Source organism: Pungitius pungitius, chromosome 21, assembly GCF_949316345.1.
Source record: "Pungitius pungitius chromosome 21, fPunPun2.1, whole genome shotgun sequence".
In the NCBI taxonomy this organism is placed as follows: Eukaryota; Metazoa; Chordata; class Actinopteri; order Perciformes; family Gasterosteidae; genus Pungitius; species Pungitius pungitius.
The window spans coordinates 1226563-1237711 of NC_084920.1; the positions used below are offsets into that span (position 1 = coordinate 1226563).

The window sequence follows — 11149 nt, forward strand, 5'->3', positions numbered from 1 at the left end:
CTTCTCTGGCTCGAGAAGATGAGAATTACAGACGTTCTTCATGAGCTCTTCACCGCCTGGTCTCCAATGAGGTCCTTCTGTCCACCGAGCTGCAACGTAGACGGACCCTTCAAGCACGTCTGCAACATCGCCCTGCAGGGGTCCCAGACAAGGACCCGGCTGGGGTTTGACATTTGCGCCCCCCCCCCCCCCTCCCTCTCACAGCCTCCGGGCCGCCTTGCAGCCGCTGTTAGCTGCGCTGGCTGAAGCTGCGTGCGTGGGTGAGGTACTGGGTGAGGTCATCCTCCCCCTCCTCCTCCAGGTGCTTCTGGTAGCACTGGAGCAGCTTGGCGGTGCTGGCTTCAGACGGGACGCCACCGCCGCCAGCGGGCAGGCAGCCCCCCGACATGTCCACGACCACGGTGGTCAGGGCCCTGATGTAGTTCTTGGCCAGCGTCAGGGTCTCGATCTTGGACAGCTTCTTGTCGGTGTTGACGTGGGGGATGGCCTCGCGCAGCGCCTGGAAGGCGTTGTTGAGCTTGTGCATGCGCTGGCGCTCCCTCTCGTTGCTCTCCAGGCGCCGGGCGCTGCGCTCCGTGGCGCCGGAGCCGTGCTGCCGGCGCTGGCGGCGGCCGGCGCCTCTTTTCCGCTTGCCGTCGCCGCCCCTCAGGGACCCCCTCCAGGAGCCGCCGATCCGGACCGAGGCCTCCGAGCCCTCCTGCTCGCTGGAGCCTGGTTCTGGTTCTGTGTCTGCTTCCAGGTCCAGTTCTGGCTGGGCCTCAGACCAGGTCCTCCTGGAGGGTCTCCCAGCCTTTCCTTTGGACTTCATCCTGCGGTGGACTTTTTTTCCTCACAGCTTCAACGCGCCTGGATGAAAAAGATGGAGAGAGAAAAGCCCGTTTTAACATGAGTTGGGTCGTCCTGCTCCATCTAATCAGCCTCCGTCAGTGGGAAACCTCCATGAGGTCAGGCTGTTAATCTACGCCGCTCTTATCCCCGCGGCCCTGCGATAAAGCCCCTCTCAAGGTTACCATCACAAGAACACAGAGGCCACGTCTACAGCCGGGAGATGCACAGCATCAAGCATGATGCACGAGGGGGGGGGGGGGGGGAGACTTCTTAAAGTCCAATGCAAGCCACTAAGTCATGACAAGCCATGTTCATTTCTAAAGCACATCATCAAATACTCTGAAACTGAGCGGTTTAACAGTAACAAGACGTGTCTCTCTTTAGTGTCCCTTTAATAGACTAAAGAGCGTTTAAAGTGAAACACTGGGAGCCTTACCTCGAGTGTTCCAACTTCCCCCCTCAGAGTGTGGACTGGAACATCGTCCCCACGCAGCCGCTCCTCCGACGCACCATCACCGGGAGTAGAAGAGCGGAGAGCGCGCCACGCGCGCACACACACGCACACATGCACGCGCGCGCGCAGATAACTGTCACATGCGAGCTACCTGTAACCGGCTAATGGCCACGTCGCGCTGCTCAGCCAATCAGTGAGCGAGCCGCCCTCCCCCGGCTCGTGTCCGAGGCTACCTCTGCGTGACGTCACGGACCAGCCGTGAACACCGCGAGGTGCAGAGAAAGAAACTCCAAATGCATCCGTGTCACCAAAGTGTGCGAATGATTTACTGAGTGACAAATAAACAGACTGACTCTAAGAATATATTAAACCTGCTAGGTCCCTATTATGCAACATGCAGCATGCAGGAGCCACGTGTACTTTATTTTACAATTAGCATCAACACATCATATGTTTTGATCTTATCAGATGTTTTTAAAGCCACGGAAATGATTAAATAAGTAAAAAGTTAAACATTTAACTCGGAAGTCTAAGGTAGCATAACATGAAAAGTGCCTCAAAAGCACAAAACTTACTTTTGTGTGAATATCAGCATTCACACATTTTTTTTTAAAAATGCAATGATTCAGTGTTTTCCTTCAGTCCCATTAGCACTATTGTGTGACACCATGAAAGACACAATAAAGCACATGATTCAAGCCATTCTGCACACGTTGTGAGATAGTAGATGGAGTCAGAAGCCGTACGTGTTGTTTTCTCTGCCACTCCGCTAACTGGAAGCAGTTAACATAATTTCCATGGTGGCCTTATCGCCTTCATTTGAATACAGTCCTCCAGGCTACACCTTCACGCTCATTCAAACCGCCGCACGGTTTAGCACACGAGCAGCTTTAAGCTCCACCACAGTAAACCCAACGTTTGCATTTGGGATCCGAGGGGACTCCGCCGTGCCTCTTTGACCTGGCGACCTGTTGGCAGTTTGGATTGTTTGCCCTTTGCCGCTGGGATGTCAGATAGCGGATCGTGGAGTCATGAGATGTTCTCACCGACCGTCCGTCTGTTTCACAGCGACCAGCAGCTCCAACGTCCCAGTAGCACCAGGAACCAGAAGGTTCAGGGGAATTAATCATGTTAATGCATGTTAGGAAATGTAAAAAAAAAATAAAAACAGACGCAACATCAGAAAATAGTAGAATGAAGTCGAAGAGCAGCATTTTTATTCAGCCTTTGTCAGTATTAGCCTGACACTGAGGTAGGTTACGACTAACATCCTCACACAACAATAATTTACAGATGTGTCGCTCCCAGCTCCTGTCCTTGAACAGCTTGTGTGTGTGTGTGTGTGTGAGAAAACTGAGCTCGCCCAGGTTTAGCACTTCCTGCTCCTCAGGTACACTGTATCTAATCAACCAAACCTCGCTGGAAACACTATCTACCCCCCCCCACCCCCCCCCGCCAGTTTGTTCAGTTTCTGCCTGCAGCGGCTCGCTCTGTTTATTCAGTCACAGCTGCTGATAAATTCTAAGCTGAACGCACTTCAGTAATGAGGCGAGCAAACAGGGCCCCCCCCCCCCCCCCCCCACCCCCGAGCAAAACAAACTGAAAACAACAGCCCCCCCCCCCCGGTCAAAACAACATGACTCTGGAAGAGGCCTCTCGGACCGGAGCTCCAGACCCGGGACCACGCGGGCCAGCGTGGCTGTGATGTCACCAAGAAAATGTTTTAAAAAGCCCATTAAAATCTGTGACTCATCAGGAAAGAGGAGTGTGTGGGAGGGGGGGAAAGGGGGAGGGGGGGTAGTTAGAGGAGAAGAGGGTGAGATCTGGTCAATTAGTCAGTTTTTCCATGAAGCCGAGGCTGAAAGGAAAACAAGTGTGGATGTCACGTTAGGCCGAGCTGGCCTTTGGCTGACAGCACTCAACGTGACTTGGGGGGGGGGGGGAGTGAGGGGGGGGGGGCAGCGCTTGACCACCAGCGTGTCGTGAAAATAAGCCCAGTGTGTGTGTGTGTGTGTGTGTGTGTGTAAACAAGTCTTTATCTCAGAGCTCAAGGTCTGACTCGCTGACATGGGTGAGGAACAGGCAGGTTTGGGACAGGGAGAAGCGGCGGGGCGGGGCAGCTCGGCGGGGGGGCGCCGCCGGGGTCGAGGCCTGCTGCTTCTCCAGAGCTGAGAAGTCGTCTTCCCACTCCAAGCCTGCGCCAAAACACACACACACACACACACACACAGAGAGAACTCATTCAGCGGTGAATAACGCGTTTATTTATGAGTTCTACGTTCCTTAAGAAGACGACGTGATGATGAACATGAAGGTGCAGTACCGGTGTCTTCAAACCCCCCCTCCGGCGGAGGTGCTCCGAGCTCCGAGGTGGGACTCTCCTGAGGAGGAAACAGAGGGCGTGAAGCGGCCTTCAGGCTGCGGAGACAACAGACCGACGGCTCAACAGCACCTGGTCAAACAGGTAGACGATGACGTCGTCCTCGAAGGACACGCTCTTCCTCTTCCTTGCGTTGGCGTCCCTCTCGGGCGCCCCCCCCGGGGCGCAGGAGGGACCTTTGAGGATGTTCAGATTGTCTCTGATGACACGTTCCCGTTGGTTCCCGTTGGGGTCGTTGGTGTTCGGGCCTCCGTCCCCCGAAGACGTCCCGCAGCCCTCCGGGTGGAGGACGCCGCGCAGACGCTGCAGCGCGGCGTCCTCGTCGCAGAAGAGGGCGAGCCGGTCGCGCCGGTCCCCCGTGACGGCGTCCGTCGCCATGTTGGAATCTCGCATGTTCACGACAGGAAGAAGCCCGCAGCAGAAGGACGGGGCTCCTCTCGCTGAGGCGCTGCGCCCCCCCCTCTGACCGAGGACGGCGGCGGCCTGGAGCTCTTTGGCGGCCCGGATGGACTCCCCTGAGGATCTCCACTCCTCATCCCTGTGGGACGCACAACTTGTGTTATGGGCTGTGTCGACTGGCACAACTCCCCCCCCCCCCCCCGTACTGGTTTCTGTGACGTTGGCCATTGTTCCCACTGGTTAAAGCCAAGTAAGCTTTTATTTATTCCTTTTTGTAAAATGTGTTTAAAGCACCATTTACTCATCATTGTGTGTCTCTTTTGGTCCATCCCCCTTTTCCCCTCCACTGGACCACCACCAGGGGCCCAGTGGACCACCACCAGGGGCCAAATAGACCACCACCAGGGGCCAAGTAGACCACCACCAGGGGCCAAGTAGACCACCACCAGGGGCCAAGTAGACCACCACCAGGGGCCAAGTAGACCACCACCAGGGGCCCAGTGGCTCTCACATTGGCTGGCACTCATTTGTAGACTTTTCTTTTACACACATATATATATATATATATATATGTCTACAGTGCTTCCGTTTAAACGTCTTCTGTTAAGAGGTGAGCAGCGGTGCACAGACACACACACACACACACGTGGTTGGGCCTGAATAAACATGGGGAGCCCATCCATCCGCGGAGACAAAGGCAATAGGAAACTTTCGCTGCTCTGCGGTAACCAAGCAACCGCTGGACGAGTGACTCAGGAGAGGAAGAGAGGAGCTGACTCACCGCGGCGGTGACGTAAAGGATGTAAACGGAGACACACACACACACACACACAACGGTGTGGTCTCACACACACTGAGGCACGTATGCAGGAGGCCGTGAAGCCTGCAAACTGCCCCCTTTTTGAGTAACGCAGATCACAATCAACTCCAAACAACCAACGCACAAACACACACTCGAATCCCCGCAAACACACTGAAAGCTTCCCCTGACGCATCCAAACGATACCTTCTCCTGACTCCTCTGTACCCGCGCCTCCTTTTAGAAATCCAACTCAAACCATCACCTCTGTAAGAAAACACGTCATCTGATGTCTTGCCGCAGCAGGACGTTACAAAACGCGTTCAGAAATCTCTCTGCGTCCAGACGAGCACGACACCGACGCCGGGCTGAATGTATGGGGCGAGAGAGAGAGAGAGAGAGAGGGAGGAGGGGTGAAAGGAGGCCGAAGGGAGGCGATGAAGAGGACAGTAGAAGGACGGGGCGCTCACACGCACGGAGGCTGCAGCAGCAGAGTGCATGATGGGATCAATAAGTTATCGGGTCGGCTGAGAGGGCAGCAGCAGAGTGCATGATGGGATCAATAAGTTATCGGGTCGGCTGAGAGGGCAGCAGCAGAGTGCATGATGGGATCAATAAGTTATCGGGTCGTCAGCAGAACGGATGTCACGGTGACACAGTGTTTCGTGTGGAGCTCTATTCACAAAGTCATTGCTGGCTACTCATCACTGAGGATTTTAATACACTGTGAAATACATTGAAATTGATCATATGTGAACTAAAAGGATTCTGTATGTAATATTTATATATATATATATATAATATTTATTTATTTAGCCTGAAACCAAAGGCGTCAAATAGTCTTTAGTTCGCTTTTTTGATATCGTTCATGTTTTCGCTCATCAGTGACCATCGGCTCCCTCTAGAGGTGCGAAGCAGAGCAGCAGGCGGTGGACACGTGGAACTATTGTTGTGATGCAGCTATGACGAGGTCAGCTGCTGGTAGCCCCTCCCCCCCCCCCCCCCCCCAGCAGCTGACCTCAAGGCCCCCACATGGATCAGCTGCTATTGTCTTCCCCCTGGCAACAAAATCACTGATGCTGGAGTTCTGCTTTTTCACACCCAGACAGCATCAGGATGTTGTTTCCACGAGGCGACAGAGAGAGACCGTGTCTTCTCCCCCCCCCCCCCTCCCCCCCCCGTCCCCCCGTCTTCCCCCCCCCCCCCCCCCCCGTCCCCCCCGTCCCCCCGAGGCCTCGTGTCTCCCCCAGCAACCTGCTGAGACTCGACTCTCTTTTTTTTGTGCTGGACTTTGCAGAACGTGTTTAGCAAAATGTGAGCTCGTTCCGGCACGTTCTATTTTCACATGGGGGGGGGGTGATTGATGGGGGGGCCATCCGAGTGGCTCACAACACGATATCCCGTCAACTCATACGCTCCCCGCATGTCAGATGAATGAGAGGCGCCTTCTTCTGGTTTCAAACGCCGTTACCTGCTGTGGGTCACCTCAGGCCAAAGGCATCGCCACCCCCACCCCCACCCCGGAGGGTGAGAACAGGCCCGATCCCCGATGGGACCCCTCAGCTTTAATTGTGACTTGATTGGTGTTGGTCTGCTGGGATTGAGTTGTAACGTGCGGGGGAGGGGGGGCGGTAGTGGGGGGGGGGGGGTCGTGCAACGATCCTTTTACACCACAGACGCACAATCATCACATCCAGCCGGCCAGTGACACCAAACAATCCGTGCGAGGGGGGGGTAATTGGAGACCTCCGGGCTTATTCTGAGCGCGCGGGTTACACCGGGGGCCTGAAGAGGAGCACATGGAGCCCGCCGCGCTGCAAAGCACTCTGGGTAGGCACAGTGCTGTCTGCGGCCTTTATTTGGACACAGCGGGGGGGGGGGGGGGGGGGGGGTGGGGGCAGTTGGTACAAGGCGACGCTCTCCTTGGAGCCTGAAAGAACGTCTCCTCTCCTGGGGACGATCTTTAACTCTTTAACGCGAGCGTGCGACCCGTCTCGCTGCAGACGTATGTGTGAGCCTCTGATGACAGCAGTACACCTGCTCCCCCCCCCCCGGGGGGGGCTTGGCCTCGTCCAGCACCACTGCTGCCAAGGGCACCGCCATATCAGGAGAAGTGTGTGTGTGTGTGACTGTAAAAACAGGAGGAGCGTGTGATTGTGGGACACGGGGTGGAGGGACAGGGGGGGGATGGGGGACAGGGGGGGGGTTGTGTGAGTGAGAAGGGGAGGAGGGGGGGTGTAGGTCTGTTGTTATTCATTTCATGGTGCTGTAAGGGCATTACTGAGAGTCCTTCATTAAGCCATCGTTCACCATGCGGAGTCCATTCCAAGACACGCAGGGGGGGGGGTTGGGGGGGTAAATGTTCTTCTGAAAAGCAACGGGAGGAAAACACCAGACTTAAGTCCTTCTGGGTGTAAATGCGTTAATGCCAGAGGATATGCAGCCATTAGCAAACAAGAAGGACACGTGAAGATGATGATGATGATGATGATGATGATGATGATGAACTCAAGTGTGTGACACTCAAATACACACAAACATTTAAATGTGTGTCTTAAGTCAAAATGAATTCACCACATTTACTGGAGTGTTGCTGAATCCAAATCATTTGTATTTTTAACACAGTTAGCATGTATTAGATATTTATTGTTGTCATTGTCACATGACACAAGAGCAGGAATGTGGCTTTTGAGTCATTAACCTGTTTTTCTACAGCACACGGCGCTGTGGTGTTGCACCACTGGGGGGCGGTGGAGGGAAGTGGGCTCGTGTGAGGGAAGGGGTGGAGGATTTCTGCAGTGCACACGCACACACGCACACACACACACACACACACACACACGTTATAATATCAACGTTAGAAAAAAGTGTGATTAGTCTTCAAATCGTTGACTGTTGACTCCCATCAGAGCCACACTACTGCTATTGAAAAGAGGGCAGCTTTCACCACTAAACCTCAGCTTGGTGGGGGGGGGGGGGGGGGGAGGCCTGTGCCTGTCTGTCACTTGGCGGGGGCCCTTTGCTGCTTCTGCACTTTTGGGAGGTTGAGCAATGCCTGTAACGTGTAACACTTCCCTGGCCTGGTCTCCAGGGAGCAGCTGAGCCTCCCCGATGTCGCCCTGTCACTCAGAGGTCTGTTGATGAATAAAAGGTGTTTTGATCAAGCCAATAATTCACCGATAAACGTGAAGTCGACGCACGCAAGTGGCGAGGTATCGGCCTGAAATGTCAGGGCCGCCGGCCTCTGACCTCACACACACACACACACGCACACACACACAGGGCGGCCTGAGACAGCTGGGGGGGCTCCTCGAGTGGTTCAAAGTGTTTATGGAGGGGCCCGGTTTGAGCAGATAAGAGTGGATCTGTTTCAGCGGCTAATCTTAAATGTGATGAGGTTTACAGGGGTCTGCGACATGGGAGAACGTAGATATCTTCATTAGGGGGGGGGGTCAGGTTCACACTGTCTCACACTGTACAGGGGACACTGGACAGGGGACACTTTCATTGAGAGGCTGTTCTCTCTGAATTGGAGACTCGTTTGGGTTCTCAGGGAAGGTCCAAAACGAGTCCGTTTTCTGAGACCACTGCCTCCCCTCCTCTCCTAAGAGACGCCCCAGGGAGTCCCCCCCCCATCGACCCCCCCTACCCCGCCTTGTCCCAGCACGCCCAGCCCATCGCCTGCATCCTGAGCCGGCTGGCATTCGCTCTCCGTTCAGCGCAGAATGTTGCACAAAACAGAGCTACACATTTATTTCTCATTTGTACAGATGATATGAAAACAAATGTAAGATTACACACATTTACATTTTCTGCATTTGAATATTTCAACAATAATGCAAACCTCTCCCACATGTGGATCGATTGATGTCAGAACACACACACAGCACTGATGGAGAGATGGAGGCCTTCTCGGTAGGAGCCAGAGGGGGAAACTGTTAGCGAGGGTGGGGCTCAAAGCGCCGGAGGTGGAGTCGGACTTTAAGAGCCTCTCTGGACGGAAATAGACGAGGCAGCAACCGGGCCTCCTCAGGGGACGCACGTGTGCACGAGTCCAACTCCTCAGACGTGGACTCAAGGATTAGGTTCAGCATGCAGGAGGCTATCGTTTCCATCCCGATGATCCATCCCGATAAAGGGGGCTTACGGGACGAACTGTTTTAGTGAAGGCGTTAATTAGCATTAGCATTTTTTAGCGTTTGGACGCCGCCAGCTGAATAAGTGAAGAGCGGAGACATAAACAGGATGTTTTCTGGAGTAGGCAACTGGAGAGCGTTCAGGCTTTGTGGTTGTAAACTTTTAGTGAAGAGAGATTAACCCTTGAGTTAACTGCCCCCCCCCCCCCAATGATGCATCCTGTCAAAGAGATCCTCTTTGTTTCTATCGATACGCAGACTTCTCAGTGCAGAACAACGTAGTTTAACAGTTTGTTAGTTTGCATAGAATGTGACCTACCATGTGACCTGGGGTCCTCAGCTCTGCGTTGGTCCCCTCGCTCACGCTCATGCTTTTTTTCTAAATTCTGACGTGAAACGTGGCGAGGAGGCTTTGTTTTACAACTTAAGTGTGTCACTCAAGCTCCATTTCCTTTATTTAATAGTTGCAAACAGCCACCTGCAGCCGTGAGAACCCCTCAGCAGGTGGTTTTCATCATCCCAAATCCCAAAATTCACCGACACCCATTGTGTTTGTTGTCCTTTCAATGTGAAATCGCAGAAATCCCTCTGCTTTGAACTCATGAGGTCACCATGAGGCCATTCTCTGCATGGCCAGGTGTCGGTGACACGGGCCGTAATAACAGGGACCACCGCACTGACAGATGTTACCTGACCAGGTGGGTTCAAAGCCCCTCTGACCTCTGACCCCTGTAGAGAGCTCTCGTGGTCCATTTCGCACACACAGCGCTCTGCTCAAGTGTTCAGCTGCAGGTGACAGCGGACAGAAGGACACTGGTGGTTTGTGACACCGGGTGCGTGCATGGGGGGGGGGGCAGGGAGGGGGGGGCGGCGGTCACATATGGCACCAAGCTGCCCCATCCACCACAGCAGAGTCTCCTCCAGCATGGCGATCACCGACTTCCTCGCAGCTTCGGACATCACATCGGCGATCGGCGCTTGCAAAGGTGAGGAGACGATTCGAAGGCCTCCGTCTTTGCGCTGCGGGACGACTCCTCGTCCTCTGAACTCGCATCTGATCTGTGACTCGACCTCCAGGGAAGGACTCCTTCAGCCCCAGGGCGTTTTTCAAGGCCGTGGGTTTGTCCAAGAAGACTCCAACGGAGATCGAGAGTGTCTTTAAAATCCTGGACCAGGACAAAAGCGGCTTCATTGAGCAGGATGAGTTACAGTTGAGTGTTCTGTTCCATCCAGCTTCTTCTTCTTCTTCCTCTTCCTCACCGCGGGGCTTCGTTTGTCAGACTGTTCCTGCAGAACTTCTCCAAAGGAGCGAGGGCCCTGACCGCGGCCGAGACCAGGAGCTTCCTGAAGGAGGGGGACGCAGACGGAGACGGGAAGATCGGCTGGGAAGGTGGGAGCATGAGGACGAGGAGCGCTTCCTTTCTCACTGGAAGACGTGTTAGAAAAGAGAAGAACAGTAAAAGAAAAGAGCAGCTTAATGCAAAGTGTCTCCTTCCTTTCCATCGTTCAAACTCTCTCTCTCTCCTTTTTAGAGTTTTCTGCTCTGATCAAGTCTTCATAAAGCCGTGGGATTCGTGGCGTCGTGATCATCTACAACCAGCTGTAGTAAATTACACAGGCTCAGCCGGGGATTTTATGTGTTCAAATAAAGAAATGAAATGATGAAAGATTGTGACCTGAGATGTTTCCTCTCCCGGTGTCATGTTGAGCATCTCCTCGGTTTCTCTCTTCTTGGATCGGCTTCTACGGTATGAATGATGCGTCAATCTCACATACAGGTTATTTATATCTTTACTATTAGACAACGTGAAGTCAGCGTATCAATCGTTAACTCGAATAAGCGATCGTGTGGGGGGGTCGGGGGGGGGGGGGGGGGGGGGGCACAGAGGCGGGACACAGCTGGGATGGAGGCTCCGGGGGAAGAAGCTCTGTGATGGGAGGAATGGGGTCTCTGGCTGAGGAACTGGGACAGGGTAGAGTTTCTCTGCAGGACTTCTCTCGGAGGGGGGGGGCACATTCGTCTGCACCTTTCTCTCTTCTCACTTCTATTTCTGGAGGGAACAAACTCCTGCTCTCAGGTGGAGCGCTAGAGGTACATCGTGGGTTAAGAAGCACTAATGAAAAGGGAAAACATATGTACTGCATATCTGCTG

General features: G+C 54.0%; 3 protein-coding genes across 5 annotated transcripts; 1 reads left to right on the forward strand and 2 right to left on the reverse strand.

Annotated features, from left to right (window-relative positions):
- Positions 1-187: 187 nt before the first annotated feature.
- bhlha15 (basic helix-loop-helix family, member a15) lies at positions 188-1468 on the reverse strand. Its single transcript, XM_037463988.2, has 2 exons — positions 1265-1468; positions 188-846 (listed from the first exon to the last, which is right to left on the reverse strand). The coding sequence occupies exon 2, from the start codon at positions 806-808 to the stop codon at positions 230-232; it is 579 nt and encodes a 192-aa protein (XP_037319885.1). The 5' UTR covers positions 809-846; positions 1265-1468; the 3' UTR covers positions 188-229.
- Positions 1469-3237: 1769 nt separating this feature from the next.
- Positions 3238-9349, reverse strand: LOC119213013 (serine/threonine-protein kinase LMTK2-like). 3 transcript variants are annotated; one of them, XM_037463992.2, is made up of 4 exons: positions 9316-9349; positions 3735-4200; positions 3606-3663; positions 3238-3477 (listed from the first exon to the last, which is right to left on the reverse strand). In XM_037463992.2, exons 2-4 carry the CDS (start codon positions 4053-4055, stop codon positions 3323-3325), a joined length of 534 nt encoding a protein of 177 aa, XP_037319889.1. In that variant the 5' UTR covers positions 4056-4200; positions 9316-9349; the 3' UTR covers positions 3238-3322. The 3 variants fall into 3 exon arrangements, with proteins under 3 accessions (XP_037319889.1, XP_037319888.1, XP_037319887.1); XM_037463991.2 differs by lacking the exon at positions 9316-9349 and adding an exon at positions 5126-5634; XM_037463990.2 differs by lacking the exon at positions 9316-9349 and adding an exon at positions 5068-5634.
- A 537-nt stretch (positions 9350-9886) lies between these two features.
- LOC119212970 (parvalbumin, thymic-like) lies at positions 9887-10663 on the forward strand. Its single transcript, XM_037463872.2, has 4 exons — positions 9887-9982; positions 10074-10206; positions 10277-10386; positions 10529-10663. The coding sequence occupies exons 1-4, from the start codon at positions 9922-9924 to the stop codon at positions 10555-10557; spliced, it is 333 nt and encodes a 110-aa protein (XP_037319769.1). The 5' UTR covers positions 9887-9921; the 3' UTR covers positions 10558-10663.
- The last annotated feature ends 486 nt before the right edge of the window (positions 10664-11149 follow it).

Coding starts and splice junctions, on each gene's coding strand:
- bhlha15 (XM_037463988.2), bottom strand. CDS start 808: ATGAAGTCCAAAGGAAAGGCTGGGAGACCCTCCAGGAGGACCTGGTCT.
- LOC119213013 (XM_037463992.2), bottom strand. CDS start 4,055: ATGCGAGATTCCAACATGGCGACGGACGCCGTCACGGGGGACCGGCGC. Junction 3,664..3,734: donor TCGTCTACCTGTTTGACCAG/GTGCTGTTGAGC, acceptor TTTCCTCCTCAG/GAGAGTCCCACCTCGGAGCT. Junction 3,478..3,605: donor GGGGGGGTTTGAAGACACCG/GTACTGCACCTT, acceptor GTTTTGGCGCAG/GCTTGGAGTGGGAAGACGAC.
- LOC119212970 (XM_037463872.2), top strand. CDS start 9,922: ATGGCGATCACCGACTTCCTCGCAGCTTCGGACATCACATCGGCGATC. Junction 9,983..10,073: donor GGCGATCGGCGCTTGCAAAG/GTGAGGAGACGA, acceptor CTCGACCTCCAG/GGAAGGACTCCTTCAGCCCC. Junction 10,387..10,528: donor CGGGAAGATCGGCTGGGAAG/GTGGGAGCATGA, acceptor TCTCCTTTTTAG/AGTTTTCTGCTCTGATCAAG.